We start from the raw sequence: 26502 nt of genomic DNA on the forward strand, positions 1-26502 counted from the left end.
ATGAAACCCACCCAAACCCAAGAGCCCCTGCAGGAGCAGCTGCCACTGGGAGCCCCGTGTGGCCATGGTGCTCGGTCAGCAGGGGCTGCTTGCTGAGCCAGCACTCTGCAACAGGCCTAAAATAGTCCAAAAAAGCCAGTTCTGCAAGTCTTCCTCTGGTCTGATGGAGCAAACCCAAACCATGGAGGGAGATGAGAACTTCCTGGAGCAGGAAAGCCAAAGTCAACATTAATGATAATGAAGGGCAGGATTTAACCATCCCTGGCTCAGGGATACTCTTGGAAGACCGCGTGTTCCTGGGTGGCAGCGCACACCGACAGCTTCCCATGGGCAGAGGGACTGTGCCAAGGGGAGAAGCCAGAGGCGCCTGGGCCCCACAGCCATGCTGGGACAGTGTAGTGCCCACAGCCAAGCCACCCTGGCAGCCCCTGGGCCAGACCACTGCTCCCTGATGTGCCACAGGAGAGCCTGGAGATGCGGTGGCTGCTTGGGAGTGGAGGCAACATATGTTAGTGGGGCTGTGGCTGTTTTCTCAGCATGTTTGCCCTCCCACGTGTCTTCTCAGAGGCTCAAAGGAATTATGCTCGATACAGAAAAGGAAAAAAAATCTTCCCTTTTCTCCCCACCCTTGAAAAATAGGCCCAAGGGATGTCTCTTTTTGGTATTTCACAGCGCTGGGAGTCAGGAAAAGCAGCCTGTGCACTTTCCATGCCTTCTCTTTTAATGAGGGGCCCATCGGTTCCGTGCGGCAGCGCCAGCCCCTGGCTCTCCACGGCACCGAGGGCTCCTTTTAAACACACTTTGCCTGCAATAACACCAGGCAGGGAGCTGTGCCTCCGGTGAAGGAATGGGTAGGATTGCTTTACATCTGCACTTTCATTGAAAACATTTATTCAATCAAAGGGAAAAATAAATGTGGTCCCTCTGCTCTGTCAAGTATAAACTGTTATTGATCCCCTAAATGAAATTTGTCCATGCTGATCGATCAAACACATTATCCTTTTTCCCCAGTCCATTACCAGCAATTGGAAACTCTCAAGCATCAATAGCAGCTTGACCACACACAGCTGCATGTTCAGCCTCTGTTCCCCAAATCCGAATCCTTCCTGTCCCCCTCCTTCCCCTCCAAACACTGGGATCTCAGTATTATGACCCCATTTTTTCCAAGCTGACAGGTAGAAAATCTAGATTTCATAAAATGCTGGGAATCAGTTGCGTTGTGTTAAACCCCAGTGCTGTGGTAACAGCCGTGTAACAGCACAGAGACTGCACCAGTGCCCAGCCAGGCTCCCCAGTAGGGTCCTGGGGATGTGTCCTCACATCAGCCCACAGCATCCTAGCTGGCCACGTCCACTGGAGCAAACTGGTGGATTTTAGTATTTCCTAGAAGGGCATTTTTGACAAAATTGATATTTATCAGGAGTACTCCTGCTGCGCGAGCTGCCTGGCACGGTCCCCACTGCTGGGGACGTGGGTCAGTGGTGGCCTTGGCAGTGCTGGGGGAGTGGTTGGACTCGTTGGTCTTGCTGGGCTTTTCTAACCCAAACCACTCCATGGTTCTGTGATTCCACGGAGGTGGCTGATGACGCCAAGCCCCAAGCCCAAATGAGGAGCCACTCTGCAGGCCCCCTGCCAGCACCACAGGCACCGTGCCCTGCTGCTCTTCTCATTCCCAGGATACAACTATCCCTTCCCATGGGCTGCCCCACCCCGGCACAGCCCCAGCAGGCTGTGGCCATCCCTCTCCACTCCTGGCCTTGCCTCAGTCTCCTGGAGAGATGAGTCTGCAGGAAGGGCCAGGGACAGACACAGCGTGTGCCGGCTGGAGCCCAGCCCGCAGCGGTTCATAGGCACGAGTTACTGGTTACCCGTGGGCACTCGTGTTACCGGTCCTGTGTGTGGGATTCCCATCGCCACAAAGTGCCCAGAGCAAGGGAAGCATTCCAGGCCAGGCTGGACGGAGCTTGGAGCAATCTGGTCTAGTGGAAGGTGACCCTGCCCATGGCAGGGGGGTGAAACCAGGTGATCTTTAGAGTCTCTTCCAGCCCAAACCGTTCTATTATTCTAAGGCCTGATGTGGGCTCACAGGGCTTGGCAGAGCACTGATCCTCAAGAAGAACCTAACTTCAGGTAGGTAGTGGAAAAGAGGCAACACTTGTCTCTTAACAGCCATCACGAGGGGCTCACTCTGCAGCTGTCAATAGCTCATATGTTTGTCTTTTGTCTTGCTGATGGGTAATAATTTTCTGAGCGAGCTTAGGGAGCAGTGACTCTTTATTAAAACTAATAAGGAAGGGAGTCACGGGCCTTTAAAAATCACTCAGGAAATTATTGCTGACAAGTCTTTCTTGCCTCACCCCTCAGAAGGAAAGCAGTGAGGAGTTAGGATGCTCTATATGACATCAGCTCGTGGATTTGCTGCCATGTATGCTCAGGACATTTTACAATGTCCTGCAGCTCCACTGGAGGTAATACAAACTCCAAGTGTGCATCGTTTCAAATGTCTAATTTTGTCTAAATACAGGCAAAATCACGCACCAGGGAAATAAACAACTGTGAAACATTTGGGGTGCTTTTTAGCACCTGCTCAAGTACTGAAAATACAAATCCTGAGAAAAAGTGGTGAAAGGCAACTCTGCCCCAGTAAAGAGGGAAGAACCAAGTGCTGGTCCCGCTCCTGGACACATCACCCAGAGGTGGGTTCACAGGGTCCCTCTTCTTCCAGCTGTATGACAAGGACAAAGCACAGGGAAGCCAGAGACCCCTCTGCCCTGGTGCAAACCTCCCCTGCTGGGGCTGTCGCTCTGCCCCAGGGAGCTGCACCACACAGGAGAGCAGGTATCTACAGCCCTGTGCTCCCAGCCAGTTCCTGGGCTGTAGGGAACCACAGCCTAACAGAGACAGAGCTTTTCTGCAACCAGAGCAAAAACCTCACCATGCGTATCAAGATTGTATCTCCTGATCTCACATATCTCTCTAAAAAAACCTTATCTTGGCATAGCACAGAGCCAGCCCTGTCCCTGGATGGATTGACCTGATGGGTCATTCCCTGCACAAATCTGGACCATATTCCAGTCTGAATTCATCCAGTTTCTGCTCTCCGCTGCTGCTCTTCAAACCCCTTCCCTTCCCAGTGGGCAGATAACATTTTTCCCTCCCAAGCCCCAGTATTCCCGCTGCCCCATCCCACCAAGCCCTGGACCTCTGGCTGGGAGCTGCCCTGCTGGGTGCTCATTTTGGGCCATAGTTAGCCCAAAGTCCACTCCTGTTGTTCCAGAGGTCAGAAAGAGTCCAGAGGCTCCGTTTGCAGCCCTCTGAGCAGGTCGAATCGCAGCACTGACCTCTGTCCTCTCAGCAGCCAAGACCATCCCGGGAAGTTGCTTGTATCCATCATGCATTTAACCTAATAAAGATGATGGGGAAATGACAGACAGACCAGTTTCTTGCCAATATTGTTGCATTTTGCACTATTAGAACAATCTTCTGTGGAAAAAAGAACATGACCGTGTGCGGTCACATCCATTTCCATCCTGAGGCACGCCAGCAGAAGCGCTGCCCTGTTTCCCCTGGGGTTTTCCCGGCTGTGGGGAGCCATCCCTCTCCCTCACTGCCAGGGCTCGCCTCCATCCTCTGCCGAGCTCCTCCTGGTTTTCCCCATCGTGGGATTTTCCTCCTGTGCTGCTTCACAGCTGGATTGGCACAAAGGCAGCGATGTGACTTCTGCTTCATCACCCAGGAAAGGGGGGAAATGGAGACAGTATTCCAGAAAATTTTGAAATATTGGTGGTGGTGTGGGAGAGGAGGTCAGAAACCGGCTGTGGTGACCACAGTGTGGGCACCACCCAGAATTGGTGCCACTGCACTCTGTACCACGTCCTGCCAGGGCTCTCACGGGTGGCACCCCCCAGGCAGGGTGAGGGGACAGCTGGGCTCCCACAGGACAGGAGGTGGCAGCAGGAAGGGTCTCACCATGGGCACTGGCTGCTCAGAGTCAGGAAATTCCTCTGCACTCACTGGGAACCAAAAAACAGTTACTTGTTTGGCAAAGCAATTGGAATTTTGGGTGTCAAAATTAAGAGTGAGGCAAGGCCAGGCCAGGCAAGGGGCAAGGCAAGGCAAGGGGCAAGGCAAGGCAAGACCAGGCCAGGCAAGGCCAGGCAAGGCTGCACTGGATGAGGATTCACCGAGCCATGGTGATCTCAGCTACCCCAGGATCCCGAGCCCCTCTGGCCTCCAGGTGCAAGGTCTCACCAGTGACAGGAGTGGCAGCAGGTCTCAGCCTGCCCCAAGTCACATCCTTCCAGCAGGACAGCAACTGGCTGTGTTCTAATGACCAGGGACACAGTGGCATCAACAGATAGAATGGCTGGAAAAGGAGGAAGAGGAAGAGGAGAAAAGAAGAAGAAGAAAACAGGATAAAATAGAATAGACTAGAATAAAAACTAAGAAATAAGATAAAAAACAAGAAATAGAATGAAAAATAAGGTAATAAAACCTAAGGGATAAAATATAAACTGAGAAATAGAATAAGGACTCCTGATTTTGAAGTTAGACTTAAAACCAAAAAGTTAGCTTTTAATATGCCTCTTTTTTCTCCCAGCTTCTCCATCTAGCTAAATTCAACTGATTTCATTATGCTCCAGTGCCTCTTCTCCCATGACCACCTTAGTTTTTTAAAAACTGGTATCAAAATGTGGGTGTTCTTCCTCAAAACACCCATTTTCTCCTTTACCTGAATTTTTCTGGCCAAGTGCCTATGCCATTTTCTGTGTGAGTTATAAATTCCCTTACTCTAAAGAATCTGGAAGAAGAAGAAACCCTCTTCACCCAAGGCCACAGATGCTCCTTCACCCTCAGGCCCTGCTGGGCATAGTTTGCAGAGGAAATAAGTTTAAACCTTTTTTTTTTAATTCTAAGCATGGAAGAACAGGGAGTGCCCTGTGAGCACGCAGCAGGCTGCTGGGTTGATCTCTCACAGGTGCCAACGGCAGGAGAGCCAACAATGTTCCACCTCTGCTGGCACCTCGGAGCCCTGGAAAACCAAACTCACCCCCCAGAGATGGAGCTTCGGGAGGCTCTGCACCTCCTCCTTCAATAAGTGCAATTACACCAGTGGATTTGTCTCTTTAATCACAGGAGGAGCTTTTAAAAGGAAAACAACCGAGTCCGGCAGGTTCTCACTATGATATTTGCTGGGAGATAATTCAATTATTGTAGAAAATTATTTTAAACATTAAGATGCACAAAGTTCAGTTTCCCCTGTTTCTGTGACTATCACCCAAGCTATTGATAAGATGTCTAAATTTATTGCAGAATAATTCTGCAGGAAAAGAGATAAAAGGTTCCTGAATAAAATATGAGGCGCGAGCTGTAAATTGTAGCAATGCATATCATTTCATTCAAATGTAGGAAGCAATTACCATCTGCTATACTCATCAGTTCCCTCCTTTATGACTTAATTATATGTTTAATGCTATCAGATCAAGGAAAGGGCACAATAGATGAATGAGTGAAAGAAACAGAAAAGATTCAGCAACAAGACAAAAGGCAGATGAAAAGTAACCCAAGAACAGAATTGATTTCATTTGTTGGGAGAGGAGTTAATTTAAATAGTATATTCTATCATCTCCCGTGCTGTACTGAGATAATATAAATCATGTGTTTGTGAATTTGCTTCATACAATTTTAACAAAAGCATTCAAGTTTCTGAAAACCCAGGGTCTGCAGGTTTTGATTTATTTATGAAATGAGTAACATTTACAAAGAAAGAGCAGTGACTGACACCAAAGCATTTAAATGATTATTAACAGCACTTTGCTGTACAAGTACGAGATGACAGAGGGGAAGCTGACAAGCTCAGCTTGGGCCCCTCCTGTCTGGGTTCCAAGACCAGCCAGGATCACCTCCTATGGGCATGGGGCAGTGAAGGGACACGGCCACCACAGCCACCTCCACCACAACCACAGCCACAGCCACCACACCTGGGCCAGAGGGCCAGGGAGGGCACAGGAGGTGGTGGCCCTAAGACTCCTCAGGTCCCTCCACAGGATCAAGCAGCTGCCCTCCCCCAGCTGCTCTGGTTTGATGGTTCTGGATGTGTCCTGGCAGAGCTGCTGACAACCTGCGCCCTGTAGCTGCACCCTGCACCCGCATCGTGCCCCCCTCCATCCAAAATCCTGCGGGCCTGTAATCTGAACCTTGTATTCTGCACCCCTGCACCCTATATCCCTGCATCCCTATATTCTGCATCCTGCCCCCTTCTGACCACATGTGCCCATGGAGGAAAATACGCATGGAACAATGCAATTTGCTTAAATATCACATGGTGGGGTTAGAGCACAAAAAAGTATGTGATCTCGTGACAGACCTCGGGTGCTTTTAACTCCCCCCAGTATCAGCAGTGTGTGCAGCCAGGAGCAGTGGGGCTGGAGCAAATCCAGTGGGATGCCTTCCCAGAGACCTGGGGACAGCTGGAGTTAGAGGTACAGCCAAGGGACATCCCCACTGTCTAGAACTGCACATGGAGAGTTAAACACAATGAGCACCGAGTGCTCCTCTAAAAGAGTAAAACAAATCAAGCCTTGACACTTCTCACTTGGGGTCTGAATCCAGATTTAGATTAGCTATTAGGAGGAAATTTTTCCTGTGAGAGTGGGCAGGCCCTGGCACAGGGTGCCCAGAGAAGCTGTGGCTGCCCCATCCCTGGCAGTGCCCAAGGCCAGGTAGGATGGGGCTTGGAGCACCCCAGGACAGTGGAAGGTGTCCCTGCTTTAAGGTGGATGGGCTTTAAGATCCCTTCCCACCCAAGCCATCCTGTGTATCCATGATTCCCACTGCACAGCAGGGACTTACTGAGGCGTTTGCCCCCACTGAGGTGGGTATCATCCTCTTCCAGCAGTGGACCTGCCTGAGGGCTGGATCTGCGTCCCTTTGTGGGCAGCACTGGTGCCTGTTCACACCCTCAGCGACTGTGTGTGCAGGCAGAGATGTGCTGGGAAGCTACAGAGAAAGAAAGCAGTTTTGTACTAATTCCCTTAATTTATTCACATCAAATGTCAGTGCAGTGTCATATAAAAGTCTTTAATGATTTTAAAACAAATGGTCCCTGAGGCAGGAAAATAGTTATAGTGCCATTTCTAAAATTAATTTAATTCCTGTGGAATAGAAATAAAAAAAAGTGCCTGCTCGGTTGCACATGCATCACAAATAGCACTAGAACATTGCTGGAGAGGCTTTTCAGCTGCACTCACCCAGGGTTTCCCAGCCTTTTTGCCAATCCTTGGCAGTGGGAGCCCCACACTGGGCAGTGCTGCCCCCTCCTCATCACCCTCTGCCACAGAGAGCCCCCACATTAATTAGCCCCCACACTAATTCCCTTTACACAGCAGCAGAACCTATTTTTGTTACATTTCTCCATGACTCAGAACAGTCTGTCTCTGCTGCTGACCACACACAGGACAGCACTGCACTGATGCCCCTGGCCTGGGATCCTTCCTCACCAGCCCCAGAGATGACCCCACCTGCTCCTGCCTCGCTGCCCTCTGCCCCGCTCCGAGCTGACCCTGCTCACCAGCTGGCACGCTGGTTCCACACTGGGACAGGGCTGGCAGCAGCTCCCAGGGACAGACAGCGCCGTGCCCCCAGCTCCCCCGTCCCTCTGGCAGGGGACACGCTGCCCTCACACCAAAGAATCCCAGAACAGTTTGGATTGCAAGGAACCTTTAAAGCCCATCCAGTTCCACCCCTGCCATGGGCAGGGACACCTCCCACTGTCCCAGGCTGCTCCAGCCCCAATGTCCAGCCTGGTCTGGGACACTGCCAGGGATCCAGGGACGGCCACAGCTTCTCTGGGCACCCTGTGCCAAGGCCTGCCCACCCTCCCAGCCAAGAATTTCTCCCTAATATCTAACCAAAATCTCCCCTCTTTCATTTTAAAGCTATTCTCCCTTGTCCTGTCACAACAGGCTCTGCTAAAGGTTTGTCCCCATCTATTTTATTCTGTCTCCATGGACACTGGTGCCCATGCTGGTGCCCAAGGGTAGTGCTGGGAGAGCACAAAGGTGTGAGATTTCCTGAAAACTGCCGGTGTGGATAATTAAAATAAATCCCAAACACATGAAACTCTGTTCAGTGACTCAGTCCACACACTCCCCCGCTGCTCCCACACACCTGCTGATGCTCAGGCAGAAAATGAAGCACTTACAGATTTTTCATGCTTTGTATTTAGGGGTCCACATTTTCTCTCTCTTTCTGCTCATCCAAGGCCACCCCCAGAATGACAGGGGGTTTGGGAACCTACCAGAGATGCCTCCAGCTGCCCTGGCCAACCTGCAACACAGAAGGCTCCATGCCAGTGAGGGATGAGGCAAAGACACCACCTTGAAGTGGGGAACACGGCTTTGCTCCCCACCACACAGGGAACACCCCTGGCTTTCCCTTCTAAGGCAGGGTGCCCCAGGCTGCACAGGGACCCCTGCACCCCCAGACCCTGAGATCCTCCCCCAAGTTCCTCTGTGTCCTACAGGGAAGCCAGGCTGGTGCATTCCAGTACTGTGGGAAAAGTGATGTGTGCAGCCCAGCCCTTGCCTAATTGGGGGTAAAACAGCTCAAAGTTCACCCTATTTACAAAAGCCATCAGCAGTGGATGAGGAAGGAGGGTCATGCTGCTTTTGGTGTGGAATGATGCTGAGACCACCCTGACTCATTGATCCCAAAGTTAAACATTCTGAGTGAGGGTGTGGAGGACAATGTTCCCTGACAGAATCTGGCACCAGTGAAGATGTGGCAAAGTTCCTGATAAAGAAACCAACAAGTCAGAGTGCTGATGACTTACTTACTTCCCTGCACAGCCCTGGGGACACGTGTCCAAGGATGGCAAGGCTGAGTGGGAAACGAGGGGGAGGAGAAGGAATATGAGGCTAACCTGGGATGCAGGTGAGGGAGACAAGGTCGAGGTCTGCAGGAGGTCCTGGCACCAGAGCCATGGGATGATGCCCAGAGGGTCCCTGCACCCCGTGGGGAGCTGGAACCAGGAGCAATCCCTGCTCCAAACATCCCAGTGCCCAGCCGACAACTTGACAAATTTGGTTTAACTGTTTTGATGTAATAATGTAATTAGGTAAAAGGGTTCAGCAACCAATTGCATTTCACTAATTTCTACCATCTGCTTCAACACTTGTTCTATGTGTGCCAGACTTCAGCGTCTTTGCTCTAATAGTAATTAATGAAACTGTTAATAAGCTACATATATCATATTATGCTGCAATAATTTATCAAAGGATAATGTTATGAGACAAATTCTATATAACAATTATAGAAAATGGCTTACATTACTAATCCTGCACACTGCTCACTAGTTTCTTTACTCTTCCCTTCTTAATGAATTCCCTAATTAATTTAATGCATACGTTATGCATAATTTGAAATTTAAAAACATCGCTGGGTCAGGTTTTAACCATCCTCTTTTACATGCTGTCTGCTTTTACAAGACACATATTAGCAAAACATGACCTCTATGCAAATCAGGGTGCCCGCTGCTATTCCCATTCCCGCTGACAATAGCGGCATTCCAGCACGCTCCCTCTGCCACGGCGCACGGAATGCCAGCAGAGTAACCAGAGCCATGGTCAGTCGGAGGCACTGTTTACAACAAAATCCAGCCGTGAACAGCTATTCCAATCTTTGATTACATAACCAGCCCTGTTTTGGGGAGAGTTGCCCTCAATCACACATTGTGCAAACAGCCATCGAACACCGGGGCCTTGCTGCCATCACCCATCCCGGGATAACAAGGTCAGCTTAAAAATCCAGAAACCTTCCAAAATAGAAATGCAAGCTTTAGTTTCTTCATCTTCAGATTTTTAAGCATCCAGCACACAATTGCCCAGTATTTCCCAGCTTTCTACCTCTACAGCTTTGGGGTTTTCCTGCAGAACATGACCACAAACTCTTCTTCCAAAGTTTCCATTTTCATTCCCATCTGACTGGGTGTAGAATTCCAGAACACCACCAAGTACCCCAATGGGACGGGGTACTCCAGCTTCAGTGTTTCCTAGTGTTTTACTGGCTGAACTTCCATGGTAAGAGAAACCAGATATCCCCCACAGACGTTAGAGTGGGTAACATTTGGAGTGGGCTGGCAACCACCACGCAGCGGAGGTGAAACTCCTCTCCCTGAGAGCTACACGAGAACCACGTCTTGAAATAAGTTTTGAGGCTTATCCATGATTTGCCAACATACTGTAGGACACATCTTTGCACAGTGCACAGACCCACTCCTTACACAGTGTACACACCTACTCCCTCATCCCGTTAACAGCGTGTATCTGGGAAGTGATTTAAGGGGAAGTTGTGAAGGGTGTAGAGGAGCAGCCTGCCGGCCACATGGAGGGCAGGTGCTGGATTCTGCAGCACTTGATGCCACACAAATAGTGGATCTGCTCACACTGCAGGGCTAGCAGAACACCAGGAAACTCCAGAGACTCGGGTTCCTGGTGCTTGCAGTGCTACCTCAGAGGAAAATCTGTGCCCTGACAGCCAGGATGCTGGCAATGGCTTCATGCTGGACAAGGGCTGTGATGCCTGACTCCTTCTGTGGTGCTGCCTATAAACACAACCCCATCTCCAGCACCAAATGGGCAAAGAAGATCCTTCCCAGCTGTAATAAATACCTGGTAAGGAGAACTAAGAAAATACACCGTGGTGCTCTGTGATGGAGAGGTAATTAAATAACCAAACAAGTAAAATACAGCAGATCCTGCCTTGTGGCAAGTGGAAGAGGGGGATGGCTTTGGTACTACTCATTTGCCCCACTGTCTGCTATTTTCAGCCAAAAGGGCCCTTGTATTAGGCATGGTGGGATCAGCCTCATGTCTGATCCTGCCTTTTGTGGACCACAGCATTGTCTTCAACTCTGCCTGGTCTCTTATTCTGGGAACAGGTTGCCCAGAGCAGCTGCGGCTGCCCCATCCCTGGCAGTGCCCAAGGCCAGGTTGGATGGAGCTTGGAGCAGCCTGGGATAGTGGAAGGTGTCCCTGCCCATGGTAGAGGGGTGGAACTGGATGAACTTTAAGGTCCCTTCCAACCCGAACTGTTCTGGGATTCTTATGCTCCATAGAAGAAATACAATTTATCAAGCCAGCCAGGCTTTAGCAAGAGATCATTCCTTCACGAATTATCTTTGGGCAATATATTATTTACATTACTAAAATATTATATAGAGATGCAGAGTGATTTATATTAACATTGCCTTATCTTCTGGGACAGTTCTGGCTGAAAAAGTGTTGAGTTTTCATCTTCAAGCAAGCTTGCTTCTGTGCTTTTCCATCTGACACATCAGATTATTTTAATGATGGGGTACTTGATTAAATTAATTCCTCCCTAGAAAAGCAGCTGTCTTGTGTCATGGAATCTGTTCAGCTATCTGGAACATTTGTACTTGCCAGGGAGGAGAGCCAAAGCGCAGAGTGAGCGGAGGGAACGCCTGACCACACCGAGACGGCGACGACTTTGTCACAATGCGTAAGTCTGAAGCCAAAGCTCAGCAGGACATCGCAGGTCTCTCCCTGCCCCAGCAGGGCTGGATCTTTTGCCCAGGGATTAGGGAAGAGGCTGCTGGCCTGGCCCACTGGCAGAGGAACACACTTCCAGCAGCTCCAGGGACCCACAATGTGCTGCTGTGTCCCCGTGCTGGTGCTGAGCCCCGCTGCACGCGGGCTGGACTGGGGGGGCTGACGCCTGAAGCGTGGCCCCAGGCAGGTCCCAGCAGTGGGGACTCAACCATGCCCGAGGGAGGGTCAGCATCAGCAAGGGAAAAAAACAGATGAAAATGGAAAATCTGTGCCAGCATGGTGAATGAAGCACAGACCGTGTGCGTCAAACTTTTATTTCTAAACAAACAGTATTGTTCCATTTAAGTTCATCCCTTGCTTACTCTCAAGATGCTGCTCTTTTTTTCCCCTTTAGATGGTTTTTGCAATCTTATCCTTCCCTCCCTCTTACTGAGTCCTCAAGCACCATCCACACATGCAAATCCTCTGAAATCAGAACTGCCTGCCACGTCTGAAGGAGTTTGCTTGGCAAAGAAAAGCCTTGGAAAAACAACAGAATGGACGTTTCCTTTGTTTTCCATCACACAGTGTAACCATAGCCTGGGTTTTGACATTACTAATTTTTTGAAGTATAAATATTGATATAATTTTTTCCACTTATTTATTTTCAATATTCATATGCATTGCAGGGGGTTGGAGCCCTTTATTTAACAAAATCTCCTGCTTTGGGATTTGGGATACAGTGCATTGCTATTAAATTTATTAATACCAGAGAACTTTAAGAGAGTTTAAGCTAAGATTAATAAAGCTGCAAAATACCACCTCAGGCTTTTTTTCTTTCATTTCAGTGCCTATATCCTGAGTTCTTGGAACTGCTGCCCACACCTCACACCTGATCCCACAGCTCCTTCACCTGACCGTGTCTCCCTGTGCCTCGGCTGCCACCGCAGCTGTGCCAGGTGTCCCCCCAGGCAGACTGGCGGCGTTCGCTGACAGGGGAGCTGCTGGCTGGGGACTCTGGTGTGGGCAACCGAGTCCCCAGAAGGTCAGTGTGCCAGTGCCTGCTGGTGACAGGGTCCTCGCTCCTGGACACGGTGGGATGGCAGAGACTCTCCGAGGCGTGGTGCTGCCCACCCGGTGCTATCCTCTCATGGTGCCATCCCCTCATGGGGGTCTGGCATGGCTGTCCCAGCATGCAGAGCTCACTCCTGCACGGAGTTACTCCTGCACAGAGCATCTCCCAAATATCCTGACCCCACACAGGCTCTCCTACACAACCATGTCTGCAGGAACAGCTTCTGCTGATGGTTCACCGGGTGTCACCCACACCCAACACCAGCCAAGGCTGGGGAACACTGTGGGCCCTGTACCTGGGTGTCAATCCATTCCTACAGCCACACAGACCAGGCACGGTCGGACTGCCTGGGGTGTTCTTAGGATGCCCTGCACAGCTCACCTGAGCGCTCCCAGGCTGGAGCACCCGGTGCCTGCAGGCAGCCCCAGCCCTCAGCTGCCATCACGGCCAGGACAGCCAGCACAGCCAGCACGGCCAGCACGGCCAGGACAGCTGGCACTGCCAGCACACCCAGCACGACCAGCACAGCCAGGACAGTCAGCACAGCTGGCACTGTCAGGACAGCCAGCACAGCCAGCACAGCCAGCACACCCAGCACACTCAGCACGGCCAGCACAGCCAGGACAGCCACCACAGCCAGTGCAGCCTGGACAGCCAGGGTAGTCAGCACAGGTGGCACAGCCAGGACAGCCATCACACATGGCACAGCTGGCATAGCCAGGACAGGTGGCACAGTCAGCACATGTACAACAGCGGGCACAGCCAGCACTGCCAGCAAAGCCTGCCACGTCCCAGCCTGCGTTCCAGGGCCGGAGCAGGAGGGTGGTTCCTCGCTGGTTCCTTTCTTGGCGTTCTCCGGCTCAGCCCACCGGAGGCTGCCGTGCTTCGCCAGCGTGGCTCCCGTGCCCTGTAATTGAGCGGGATGTGGAACACACCCACGTCCTCAGCAGCGGCTCAACCACCGACTGCCGCGCCGGCTGCCACGTGGAGCACGGACACGCACCACGGCTCCCCCGAGCCACGGCCCCTCTGCCCCCGGTGGGGACCCCCGAGCCACGGCCCCGCTCCCTCCCACTCCCCCGGGCAGAGGCGCGCCGAAACACCTCCCTGGTCCTCCGGGGTGTCCCCCCCTAGCCACATCACCGGTCCCTGGGGATGTCCCCCCGCAAGCTATACCACCCATCCCCGAGGATGCCTCCCCGGAGCCACAGCCCCGCTCCTCCCGGGATGTCCTGCCGGGGCCGGGCGGCTCCCCGGGTCAGCTTCCAGCGCGGGCGGGTCCCGGCGCGGGTGGGGCGGGGGCAGCCGCGTCCCGGCCCCATCCCCATCCCCGTCCCCGTCCCCGTCCCCATCCCCGTGCCCGTCCCGCCTCCCGCTCCGCTGGCCCGGCGGCTCCCGCGCCCGCCCGGGATGAGCGGGCTGCGGCGGCTGTTCCGCGGCAGCGGGCGGGCCCTGGCCTTCGTGTTCGCCGCCTCGGTGGCCTGGGTGCTGCTCGACATGGCCGCGCTCCGCCTCTCCCTCGGCGAGGCGGGAGGGCGGCTGCTGCGGGAGGCGGCGGGGCGCGGGCAGCGGCCGGGGCCGGGGCCGGGGCCGGGGCCGGGGTTGGGGCCGGGGTTGGGGCGGGCGCGGTCCCGGCGCGGCCCCGAGGCGCCGGCGAAGGCAGCGGGGGAGCCGGGAGCAGCCCTCGCCGGGCACGGGGCCGGGGGCCCGGGGCCATCGCCGCCTCCCCGCCAGCCCCCGGCCCCCGGGCGCAGCCGGACCCCGCGGGCAGCCCCGCTCGGCGGGACGGGCACGGCGCTGCTCGGACACGCGGGCGGCGGGAGCGAGCGGCGGCCCTCGGGCACGGCGGGACAGGCCGGCCCCGCAGCCCGGGGTGCGGGGACGGCAGCGCAGCCTGGACCAGAGGAAACAAACGTGGGACGGAAAGAAACTGCCTCCAAAACTCGCTTCGTCCTCATTAGCAAAGAGGGGATGAACCTCGCCAGCCCCGCAGCCCCGCGTCGCGGACCCCACTCTGCGGGGAACGCCACAAGGGGACATGGAAAGCACAAGGAACTTGCTGACAAGAGCAGTGATGGTGCCCACGCTGCGACTGCCACTGCTGGGGCCACCGCGATGGGTGGCAGGAGCCGGACGCTGGGTGCGACGCCAGGAGCAGCTCCCGGGCCAGCTGGCCCTGGACTGGACCGGCACGAGCAGGCGGGAGCAGCTCCTGGAGCGGCTGGCACCGACCAGGATGGACATGATCAGGCGGGAGCATCTCCTGGAGCAGCTGGCACCGACCAGGATGGACATGATCAGGCGGGAGCATCTCCTGGAGCAGCTGGCACCGACCAGGATGGACATGAGCAGGCGGGAGCATCTCCTGGAGCAGCTGGCACTGGACAGGAGCAGGCAGAAGCAGCTCCTGGGGCAGCTGGCACTGGCCGGGATGGGCAGGAGCAGGCAGGCAGCAGCCCGGGGATGCACAGAGTCCTGTCCATGGATGCAACGCTCGCCCCAAGAGACCCCCGAGCTCCCGGCCAATTTGGACACCCTGTTGCAGTCCCTGACGAAAAACAAGAAGAAGCAAAAAGTAGATGGAAAGAAGGAAACTTTAATGTCTACCTCAGCGATCTGATCCCTGTGGATCGAGCCATCGCAGACACCAGGCCTGCTGGGTAAGATCCGCTCCCCTTGCACAAACCCCTGTGCTGCAGCCTGGGAATGGGCTCCGTGGCTCTGGGGAGGGTTGCTGGGGGCACACTGAGCCCTCCACTTCAGCCGTGCTACCTGTCAGATGGCTTTTGCCTGTCCAGGTCAGAGCAGCTTGTTGTTAAGCGTAACCCTGGGTAAAGTTTGCAGGTTGTTATAAGCCATTGAGCCTGGCTGCCCAAAGGGGCCAGGACACACAGCACGGGTGATGGGGCTCAGGCCTCTCTGTGCCTCAGAACGCTGTACCTGGTGTGTCAGGTGCAGCTCTGAGCATGGCTGGCTTCAGAATCTGTGCGTTGGTTCCTGGAGCCTGCACCCCGTGGGTGTGTGTGGGCAGCAGGAGCCCCACTGCCTGGAGGGGCTCTCACACCTCAGGCTGCCCTGGCCCTTCCCTCGAGGAAGAGGCACCACAAGGGCCCCCCTGGCCGGGGAACTGCGGTGGCTCCAGAAACCCCCACAGGAGACATGCTGAGCGCTGGCACCATGCAACAGGCACGGACTGGAAAGGCAGTCTGGGGGGCTCTGGTTTGTGGGCACATGCAGGGAGGGACATGGAGTTTGGGCTTGGAAAGCTGGCACACAGTTACAGCTGTCGTCATGAAACGTGTAAGTGATTCTGCACGTCTCGGGACTGCACTTGAAAACAGTCACTCTCTGCCAACAGAGAAGAGCAGGACAAGGCAAGGGCAACAGAGGGATGAGAGGCTGGGGAGCCCCATCCTGAGCTGCCCTGCCAGGTAGGCTTGGCAGTGCTGGGTTGAGGCTCAGACTTGATGATCTTAAAGGTCTTTTTCAACCTGAGCCCTTCTGTGGTTGTGAGAGCTGCAGGGAGGGCAGGGAAGGTGCCAGCTCAGGTGAGTGCCAGTCTCATCTCTTACACTCAGCCCTTCCTGCAAACATCTCTCAGCCCCTGGGCAGGTGAGAGACTGCAGAGAGGTGCAGAGACCCTCCCACATCCCTCTTCCCACACTCACAGATCACAGCTGGGGTGGGAATTGTGCTGTGATTATCCCCCATCCCACAGGACAGTGCAGACATTCCCACAGTGTTGGTGGTGCTTGCTGAGGTGAGATCCTGCACGGGAAGAATGGAGCAGGGAAGGGGGGAGACAGCTAGGGCTGCTTCCTGATGCCACCTACAGAAGCCACCTGTGCACAGGACCAGAGCCGTGGTGGCACAAAGCCAGCGCTGGGTTTGGTCTGGGCAGCAGAGCCCCGGAGCTGCGGAGCAGGAAGCAGCTCCGGGGAGTGACGCACCTGCCCGGGAGGAGATGCTTTGCCGTCACGGGGAACACCTTGGCCAAACAGGGCGCAACCCTGGGGATGTGAGCTGCTGCTGCCATGGGGCACGGAGCTGCCCTGGGCACCCTGGTTCTGGCAGGAGCCCGTGAAGGCTCTGCCCTCGGCCCCTTGGCACAGCAGATACCGGGTTGTAAGGGCCAGCTCAGGGCAGTGGCTGTTGGCAGCTCTTGGGAGCCAAACAGCTCATTATGTTTTGGTGTATTCCAGTCTCTCCCAGTTTAGACTCCAGTTCCTCTTGTGATTCTTCCTGGAGTACTGGACTAGACCACTGAAATCTGGCCAATCCATGCATCTCCATGCACAATGCTCGCTGCTTTTGGAGCTTTACTGACAGTGCTGGTGCCCCCCAGGCACTGTGTCCCTGCAGCTGGTGTGAGAGAGAGGGCCCTGAGGAGGAGTGTGATGGGCAGGAGGCTTGTGGGGAGCGCAGAGTCCAGATCAGGGGTCCTGGGGCTGAGAGAGTAAGGGAAGAGAAGGCTCCAGGGAGACCTCAGAGCCCCTCCCAGTGCATAAAGGGGCTCCAGGAGAGATGAAGAGGGACCTTGGACAAGGGCCTGGAGTGCCAGGACAAGGAGCAGTGGTTTTTCACTGCCAGAGGGCAGGGATGGATGGGATATTGGGAAGGAATTGTTCCCTGTGAGGGTGGGCAGGCCCTGGCACAGGGTGCCCAGAGCAGCTGTGGCTGCCCCTGGATCCCTGGAAGTTTGAGGCCAGGCATAATGGGGTTCTGAGCAACCTGGTTTAGTGGAAGGTGCCCCTACCCATGGGAGCAGTTGGAAAGAGAGAGGCTTTAAGTTCCCTTCCAACCCAAACTGTTCCAGGATTCTATGTGGCGGACAAGGGGGCGTGACCCAGTTCTGCTCACCAGCTGCCCGGCAAGGGGCTTGTGGAGGCAGGACTGGATCCAAAATGAACTTTTCAGTGGTTTCTGCCCACTGACCTCCCTGAGACAGAAAGACACATCTCAAGGATTGTGACACAGAGTAATTCTGGGGTGATTTTCACTTAGCCAGAGCACTTCTGATTAACTGTGAAGCCCTGAAATTCCTCTAAATTTCCTTCAGAATAGGTTCCTGTCAGAACCAAGTGAGTACATCCTGTCCCATGGGGCTGCCCATGAGAGAGGCCGTGGGGCTGTGTGTGGGGTCCCCCCTGACCCCTCTGTTCCCCTCCCAACACTGCAGAGCTTTCCCTCCATATTTCACATCGGGCATTTTCCCCTTCCCCACACATTTTCCCACAAACAGAGCCTGCAGATTTTCAGGAGTGTGATTGGCCTTCACCTGTGAGCCCATGTTGCTGTTGCAGGTGCTCTGAGCAGCAGGTCCACAACGACCTCCCAACCACCAGCATCATCATGTGCTTCGTGGATGAGGTGTGGTCGGCCCTCCTGCGCTCCGTGCACAGCGTCCTCAGCCGGTCTCCTCCGCACCTGATCGAGGAACTCATTTTGGTGGATGACTTCAGCACTAAGGGTAGGTGAAGCTGCCTTTATGAAACTAATATAACTTGAGGGCAAAATGCAGTTTATTCTCTGTAATTCAATTCTAAGTGGGAGAGAAATCACATTTTCTCCTTCCACTGTATTGAAGTGCATCCCTAGCCTGCACTGGGGCTGAGGGGGATCAGAGCCCTGGGGTGCTGGGCTTGGCCGTGGGGGATGAAGGCAGAGGCTGCCAGAGGCTCCAGGAGCACCAGGGAGCTGGGACCTGCCCCGCCCATTCATCTTTGGGGTGTGCTGGCTCAAGGGGTTGTGCAATCAGGAGATGCTCTCACCCCTCGCTGTGCAGCTCCCAGGCAGGTGTCCCATGTTCCCAGTGTGGGGGACACACTCCTGGGTGGCTCGGAGGACAGGGAGCTGCAGTGGGAGCAGTGGTGAGCCAGGATCTGCACTGCACAGTGCCTTCCGTTGGCATTTCAGCCGGTACCCACCCCTGTGTTGTGAAGCTTCCACTCCCTGCTGACTTCAGCCCTTAAAAATGTAAGAGTGATGTAATTTCCCGACTGCTGGTTCTCCAGGAAAGGTGCTGTCTCAGGTGCTGTCTCAGGTGGGCTTCAGAGCTCACACCATGCACACAAGGAGCTGCGCACCGTGCCCAGATGTTCCCACCCCAGACCTGAGGACTTGGCGTGCCTGGAGGTGCTTCCAGGGAAAATCTGCGTGTGGCTTTTCCCCCTGTATGTGGGTGGCAGTGGGCAAGTCAGCCTCACTCTCTCCCCCCTGCAGAGTACCTGAAGGAGCAGCTGGACACGTACATGTCGCGGTTCCCCAAGGTGAAGATCCTGCGTCTCAAGGAGAGGCACGGTCTGATCCGGGCCAGGCTGACGGGAGCAGAGATCGCCAAAGGTAGGACGGGAGCCGTGTTCCAGCCATGTCAGAACCCCAGAGGTGCTGGGCATCCCTCTCCAGCACTGCGTTTGTCCCTCCCCGCGCACCAGGAGTGTCCTTTTGTCGGCATCTCCAGCTCCAGCTCCACCACCTGCCCCAGCCAGGCTGTGTCAGCACTGACATGGCCATTTCTGTCAGGAGCAGGGAAAAAACGCTCTTGGCTGTGGCTGGGCAGGTCTGGGGAGCCAAGGGGGGTTGTGGCACAGTCGGCAGCACCCTGAGCCCACAGGGTGCCTGGGGAGGCTGCTCAGCAGGGTCTGGGTTGGGGTGCCTGAGGCCTGACCCTCCCTGGCCTGTGCCACAGGCGCTGTCCTGACGTTCCTGGACTCGCACGTGGAGTGCAACGTGGGATGGCTGGAGCCGCTGCTGGAGAGGGTCCGCCTGCGCCGGGCCAAGGTCGCCTGCCCCGTCATCGAGGTCATCAGCGACAAGGACATGAGGTGAGGCAGCTCATCCCTGGGAATCCCACTGCCCGAGCTGGTGTCCTGACTGGGACCACCATGGATCCATTACAGGCAGTGGATCCATGACTCTGGACCCCATAACCGGCCTCCAGCAGCTTTCCACAGGGGACACAGAACATTGCTGTACACCAGAAGTTAACATTAGCTGTGGATGTAGCCTGTGTTTATCACACACCTGTTCGCTTTTTCACAACTTTTAGTACATGAAGAGGATTCCTGATGAAATTTGTTAAAATCCTGGTTTAATTACCTACAGATATTCATCTTCACTCATTAGGGGTGACATTTCAATCAGGAATGTGACTCAGAATTAGTCAGCCCGATCTTTTTTCTGTTTAGTTACATGACCGTGGACAACTTCCAGCGTGGGATTTTTACTTGGCCAATGAATTTTGGATGGAAGCAGATTCCACAAGAGGTCATTGAGAAAAATAAAATCAAGGAGACAGATATAATAAGGTAAAAAAAAGCAAATGCGAGAGCTTTGAAAACCAGCCTGTTCCTTTGGTAATAACTCAGCAGCAAAGGCTCCTTTGAGGCCAGATGTTGTTCTTCTGTGGCCAAGCGTTGTTCCTGTGCTTGCCAGGACAGCTGAGGCACAGATACGCTGGGCAGTCCCGCCGCCAGGCACGGCCAAAGCCCAGGAGGCCTCTCTCCCCACGCGTGGCACTGCTGGCGTCAGCCGTGCTGCAGGGCCAGGAGAACATTCCATTGCCTTTTTCCTTTCCCTGCCCCATTGCAGCTCTCAGGCCAGGTAAAGCCATGCCAATGCCCTCTCTGTCACGGCACTGACAGACCATGTGGCCTCTCTGTTCCCAGGTGCCCCGTCATGGCAGGTGGCCTCTTCTCCATCGATAAGAAATATTTTTTTGAGTTGGGAATGTACGACCCAGGGCTGGATGTCTGGGGAGGGGAAAATATGGAGATTTCATTCAAGGTAGGTCACTGTCACGTGCCTGTACCCCTGCCAGCCTGGGTGGGTGATGGGGCTCAGGTAGGGGCTCCCCAGGGACAGCTCCGTGCTGGACACCCCATCTCCCCTGACACCTGACTTCCTGGTTCTCTCCTGGCTTGCACAAAGCCAGCGCCCAACATCTGCTCGTGTCTCTACCAGTGACCTCTGTTTCTCAGGTCTGGATGTGCGGAGGAGAGATCGAGATAGTTCCGTGCTCCAGAGTTGGGCACATTTTCAGGAATGACAATCCTTATTCCTTCCCAAAAGACCGGGTGAGAACGGTGGAGAGGAACCTGGCCCGCGTGGCAGAGGTGTGGCTGGACGAGTACAAGGAGCTCTTCTATGGCCACGCTTACCACCTGCTCCTAAAGAACGTGGATGTCGGCGACCTGACCCAGCAAATCCAGCTGCGAAAGAAGCTCCAGTGCAAGAGCTTCCAGTGGTACCTGGAGAACGTCTACCCGGATCTGGAAGCTCCCCTGGTTAAGGCCAGTGGGCTGGTACGTGCCCAGAGGATTCACTGTTCTCGGGGGATGGCTGTGCCCCGGGCAGCATCCCGCACGCTGCTGCTGCTGCACAGCTTCCTGGCCTTTGGTAGCATTTCGGATGTTTGATACCGCACAGAGGCCTGGATTCCAGGGTATTTTTGTAAAGAAATAGGTCACAGATAGAAGGGATAGTTTCCCTCTGGAGAGCTAGGTGGGTGTTTGGATGGTTGAGCTGGGCACACGGCAGTGCCGGGACAGGATGTGCCTCAGGGCTGGATGTGCCCTCGGGTGAGAAGTCTCTCGTGGTGGGAAGTCCCACATCACACGGGCATCCCGGGGGATCCCACCCTGGCTCCCTGCCCCGGCTCGGGGGTCGCAGTGCAGTGCAGGAGTCGCGGTGCAGGGTCTGTGGGTACAGGGTCTGTAGGGTCAGGGTCTGTGGGTGCAGGGTCTGTAGGTGCAGGGTCTGTGGGTGCAGGGTCTGTAGGTACAGGGTCTGTGGGTGCAGGGTCTGTGGGTGCAGGGTCTGTGGGTACAGGGTCTGTAGGTACAGGGTCTGTAGGTGCAGGGTCTGTAGGTACAGGGTCTGTAGGTGCAGGGTCTGTGGGTACAGGGTCTGTGGGTGCAGGGTCTGTAGGTACAGGGTCTGTAGGTGCAGGGTCTGTGGGTACAGGGTCTGTGGGTGCAGGGTCTGTGGGTGCAGGGTCTGTAGGTGCAGGGTCTGTGGGTACAGGGTCTGTGGGTGCAGGGTCTGTGGGTACAGGGTCTGTAGGTGCAGGGTCTGTGGGTGCAGGGTCTGTGGGTACAGGGTCTGTAGGTGCAGGGTCTGTGGGTACAGGGTCTGTGGGTGCAGGGTCTGTGGGTGCAGGGTCTGTGGGTACAGGGTCTGTAGGTGCAGGGTCTGTAGGTACAGGGTCTGTGGGTGCAGGGTCTGTGGGTGCAGGGTCTGTGGGTACAGGGTCTGTAGGTGCAGGGTCTGTGGGTACAGGGTCTGTGGGTACAGGGTCTGTAGGTGCAGGGTCTGTAGGTGCAGGGTCTGTGGGTACAGGGTCTGTGGGTGCAGGGTCTGTGGGTACAGGGTCTGTAGGTACAGGGTCTGTGGGTACAGGGTCTGTGGGTACAGGGTCTGTAGGTGCAGGGTCTGTAGGTGCAGGGTCTGTGGGTACAGGGTCTGTAGGTGCAGGGTCTGTAGGTGCAGGGTCTGTGGGTACAGGGTCTGTAGGTGCAGGGTCTGTAGGTGCAGGGTCTGTGGGTACAGGGTCTGTGGGTACAGGGTCTGTAGGTGCAGGGTCTGTGGGTACAGGGTCTGTGGGTACAGGGTCTGTGGGTGCAGGGTCTGTAGGTGCAGGGTCTGTAGGTGCAGGGTCTGTAGGTGCAGGGTCTGTGGGTACAGGGTCTGTAGGTGCAGGGTCTGTAGGTGCAGGGTCTGTGGGTACAGGGTCTGTAGGTGCAGGGTCTGTGGGTGCAGGGTCTGTGGGTACAGGGTCTGTAGGTGCAGGATCTGTAGGTGCAGGGTCTGTAGGTACAGGGTCTGTAGGTGCAGGGTCTGTAGGTGCAGGGTCTGTGGGTACAGGGTCTGTGGGTACAGGGTCTGTAGCACGGCTCCGCCGCCAGCAGAGCGCAGCAGCCGCTCGCGTTCCCGGCGCTGCGGGGCCGGGAGGAGGGACCGGGACCGCTCTGGGCACGGAACCTGCGCCTCGCCGGGGGCAGTGGGCAGAGAACACCTTAAAGTCCTTTTGAATTCAATGCTGCCTCCACAAGCCCCTTGCTTGGTGCCTGGTGGGAAAAACCATGTCAGGCTCCCCTTCTCCTCCACCACAGAATCCCTGAATGGTTTAGGTGGAAAGGGACCTTAAAGCTCAGCTTATTTCATCCCCTGCCATCGGCTGGGACACCTTTCACTAGACCACGTTGCTCCAAGCCCTGTCCAGCCTGGCCTGGAACACTCTTTTCTGCCTTCCTTAGTTATGTGAACGGTATTAATCAGAGAACCCAGCAGGTTCAGTGCAGTGTAACATCCTCTCTCCCTTCTTGGGAATTTATGTCTAAATCTGCATTTTGTTGCTGTTTCCCAGCTCGTTAACGTGGCCCTGGCAAGGTGCATCGCTGTGGAAGGCTCCACTCTGGCTTTTGAGGAGTGTGATGTTAACAACACGGTAAGGACAGTCTGCACACACCCCGGGTGTGTCACACTGCCTGTGGTGCTTGGCGTGGAGCTCCTGTGCCTCCCCGTGGTGACCTGTCCCCTCCCTGGGAGCTAACAGAGCCCTTCCCGCCTGGGGACATGGCCAGGTGATGCCTGGGAGCAGCAAGGGGCAGGAATTGCCTGTTGGCACAGCCTGTAGCCAAGCAACAGTGTCAGAAACAGCAAATTCAGATGGTGTAGGAAGGTTTGATAAAGCTATGAGTTTGCACATGAAACCAGAAATATTTAAATACCAGCCTGTGATTTGTGTGCTGATGCTGAACATCCAGCTCTACTTTAGAGCCCCTTCCGGTCCCTAAAGGGGCTCTGAGAGGGCCAGAGAAGGACTTGGGACAAGGGCCTAGAGTGACAGCACAAGGGGCAATGGCTTCCCACTGCCAGAGGGCAGGGCAGGGATGGAGTATTGGGAAGGAATTCCTGCCTGTGAGGCTGGTGAAGCCCTGGCACAGGGTGCCCAGAGCAGCTGTGGCAGTCCCAGCCAGCCCTGCGATGGAGCCTGATGGGGCCGTGTCTCTTCCTGCTCTCTCCCCACAGAACCAGAAGTTCAACTACACCTGGCTGAGGCTGATCCAGCACGGAGAGCTCTGCCTCGCCCCGTCTGCCATCGTGGGAGCAGTGGGCCTGCGCCACTGCCAGGGCAGGAGCCGCAGCCTGGCCTGGCTCCACAGGTCACTGGCCACTGTCCAGCCGGGGCTGGTGAGTGATGCAGCCCCTGCCATCCCGGGATGGGTCAGCATGCCAGGAGAGCACTGAAGGGGGGACAGCCCGGCACGGGGGTGCCCCACCCTCTGCTGCCCGCTTTGCCAAAGCCACCTGTCACCTGAGACACGTGTTGGTGCCCGGCCCCCCGACACTGCTCGTGCCCCTCCGCAGGGGCTGTGTCAGGCCCAGTGACGAGCATCCTGACACGGCCTGCCAGGCCGGGGGACACGGGGGGACACTGGGGACACTGGGGACATGGCAGGCGCTGCCACTGCCACAGCAGAGTTACAGAACATCCTGGTTCTAGACAGAAACCGCCGATAGCACTTAAAGGGAGACGAGTCAGGATCGATCGGCTCTCAGCTCACAGGGGGTTTTAAAGAAAGCATTTATGAAGAGGAAAAGAATGGATACTCACATTAATTGCCTGTGCTGCACAAAGAGTCACGGCTGTGTCTCTGTCAGCCTGGTGTAAGCAGCTGTCCAAAATGCTCTGAAATAGCACAGTTTATTGTTGAGGAAGAAACACTGTTCACTTAAGAAAGAAAAAATGGAGTTGAATTACACACTCAATATATAGACGATTTCCTGTTCCCCTTTGGTTTTTTCAGCCTAAAGTGTTGAATGCCAGAATTCCACAGGCTCACCTTGGGTGTTTGGGGAAAACTACAGGAACATTTTTATCCACTTACTGAAAATTGTGAAATTGTCATTTCACTTTGTGAAAAATATGCAGAAATGCCCAGGGAGCTGTATGGGGCACGGGCAGGTCTTGTCTCCTGTTCCAGCCTGATGTCTCAGCTGAGGGTGAGATGGATTTGGTGGTACTCTTTTACTGGTGCCAGCAACAGGAGTCTGAGGAGAGCTCGGTGGCTGCTGGCTAAAGGAGTTGTAGTGCTTTACCCTCTCCTGACATCAGTCATTGTGTTGTCTAATGATGTGAAGTGCAGCTCCTGTCTGCACAAAGATGCAGCTCCTGCCCAGACCCCCTCCACACCAGAAGCATTTCACCTCGGTGTTAATGAGCTGGCCCTAAGAGTCACTGTCCCTTGCCTGGGGCAGCACCTGCAGCATCACCTGGCTGGCCACTGGGGTTAGAGAGGTAAATCCAACGAGATGTGAAAAGCAAAAGGATGGAGATCACTCAGACTCTTTGTTCTTTCACAGTGCAAGGTACACCCCAGCACCTGAGCTCTGGGGCTGGTGCCTGACATCCTTTTCAGTGCAGTAGCAGTGCTGAGCTCATCAGCCAACAAACTAAAACACAGAAATCTGTGTACATTGTTGTACATTCCCTGGGTGGCAAATCCCATCCGAGTGACTCCCTCCGTGGTAACTGCCACGCAGACAGTGAGAGAGCCCATCTCTCTATTCCCAGTGAAGGAAAATCCAGGAAGCACAACAGGTGTGGCATGATCCTGGCTCAGCAACAGGTGCAGGCCTGGATCTCACGCCAAAGTCCCTGTAAGTCAGCAAAGATATCTCAGGTATTAGGGACGAGCCAAAAAAGGGCACACTGTACGGGGCTGGGCTTTCTCAAAGGGAACGTAGAGCTGCTGCTGCTGCAGGAGCCCTAAAGCCTGAATGGCCCCTAAGCCAAAGCCCGGGCCCCCCTAAGGCCTCCCTCTCTCTCCTGCAGACCGACCACATCATCTCGGAGCACCAGCACCTCCCGCAGCCAGCTTGCTTGGAAGTGGATCCCTCGTACAAAGCCCTGAGGGTGAAAGCCTGTGACTCCACAAACCCTTATCAGAAGTGGCAGTTTGGCACTTACCACGCGGACTGAGGGCAGCCCAGTTGCGCCAGGACCGCCGAGGTGTCGCTGTGGGCTCGGCGAGGACATCGGTGTGACAGCAGCTACCGAACGGGAAGTGCATTTCCAAATGATAGCTGAAATCTGTGGTTTGATACCAGCGCGTTGAGGGACCCGAATACCAAGAGCAGCACGTCTCATGTGACAGTGCCTGAACAGATCAGCCTCATTTTCCCTCGCTGGAGAAGACTTTGAGGAAAACTCATTTTCTGTATTATTAAATGGAAATATTTTTTGAAGTCCCCATCCTGCTGTAAGCAAATATCCCTCAGTTCCCACCCACAGCAGCATAAGCTACAGAAATACTTCCAGGGCCCTGTAAGTTTGTGAGCAGCCAATTGGGCTGCTTATTCCTCCACAAAAACTCGAAATTTGTTGACCAATGCATCAAAAAATTCATCATCATGTCCGCGCTGGATCTGGCTGCAGGATCCCTCCCTGTGGGACCTGTTGTGTGACAGATGAGGATCAGGGTTCTGTGAGGAATCAATTGCACGTTGATAAAGCCCACATTTTGTAGTGGGAGGTGGATGGGGGTCAGCCCCACCAGGGCTGCAGAAGAGGCCTGGAGCAGTCCTTCCCTGTGCTGGGACAGCAAGGACACACGTGCCTTGCTTTGCGTGGTGGGGAGAGGAGCTGCTGGAGCAGGAACCAGAGGTTTATCCTGCTTCTTGCCAGAGGCACGCTCCAGAGGCCAGCCTGGAAGCTCCTCATCCCAGGGCAGCCAGCTTGTCCCAGCGTGGGCTGCCAGGACCCACCCATGTCCCCAAGCCCCTGTGGCTTTCTGGGGCCTCTCCAGGAGCACTGCTGCTCCCCTCAGCCCAGGCTGCATGGCACAGCCAGGCTCTGCACACCAAACTCCCTCT

The 26502-nt window shown here is 54.9% G+C and overlaps 2 protein-coding genes across 2 annotated transcripts; both read left to right on the plus strand.

The window, feature by feature from the left end:
* Nucleotides 1–14034: 14034 nt before the first annotated feature.
* On the plus strand, nt 14035–25813 carry GALNT5 (polypeptide N-acetylgalactosaminyltransferase 5). Its single transcript, XM_069021751.1, has 11 exons — nt 14035–14797; nt 15041–15284; nt 17928–18094; nt 18847–18966; nt 19313–19448; nt 19812–19931; nt 20292–20409; nt 20604–20927; nt 22991–23071; nt 23656–23817; nt 25463–25813. The coding sequence occupies exons 1-11, from the start codon at nt 14035–14037 to the stop codon at nt 25607–25609; spliced, it is 2382 nt and encodes a 793-aa protein (XP_068877852.1). The 3' UTR covers nt 25610–25813.
* Nucleotides 21192–22655, plus strand: LOC138113283 (spidroin-1-like). The gene has a single exon (XM_069021443.1). It carries the CDS (start codon nt 21192–21194, stop codon nt 22653–22655), a length of 1464 nt encoding a protein of 487 aa, XP_068877544.1.
* Nucleotides 25814–26502: the final 689 nt, after the last annotated feature.

The sequence above is a fragment of the Aphelocoma coerulescens genome, chromosome 7 (genome assembly GCF_041296385.1).
Source record: "Aphelocoma coerulescens isolate FSJ_1873_10779 chromosome 7, UR_Acoe_1.0, whole genome shotgun sequence".
Taxonomy (NCBI): Eukaryota; Metazoa; Chordata; class Aves; order Passeriformes; family Corvidae; genus Aphelocoma; species Aphelocoma coerulescens.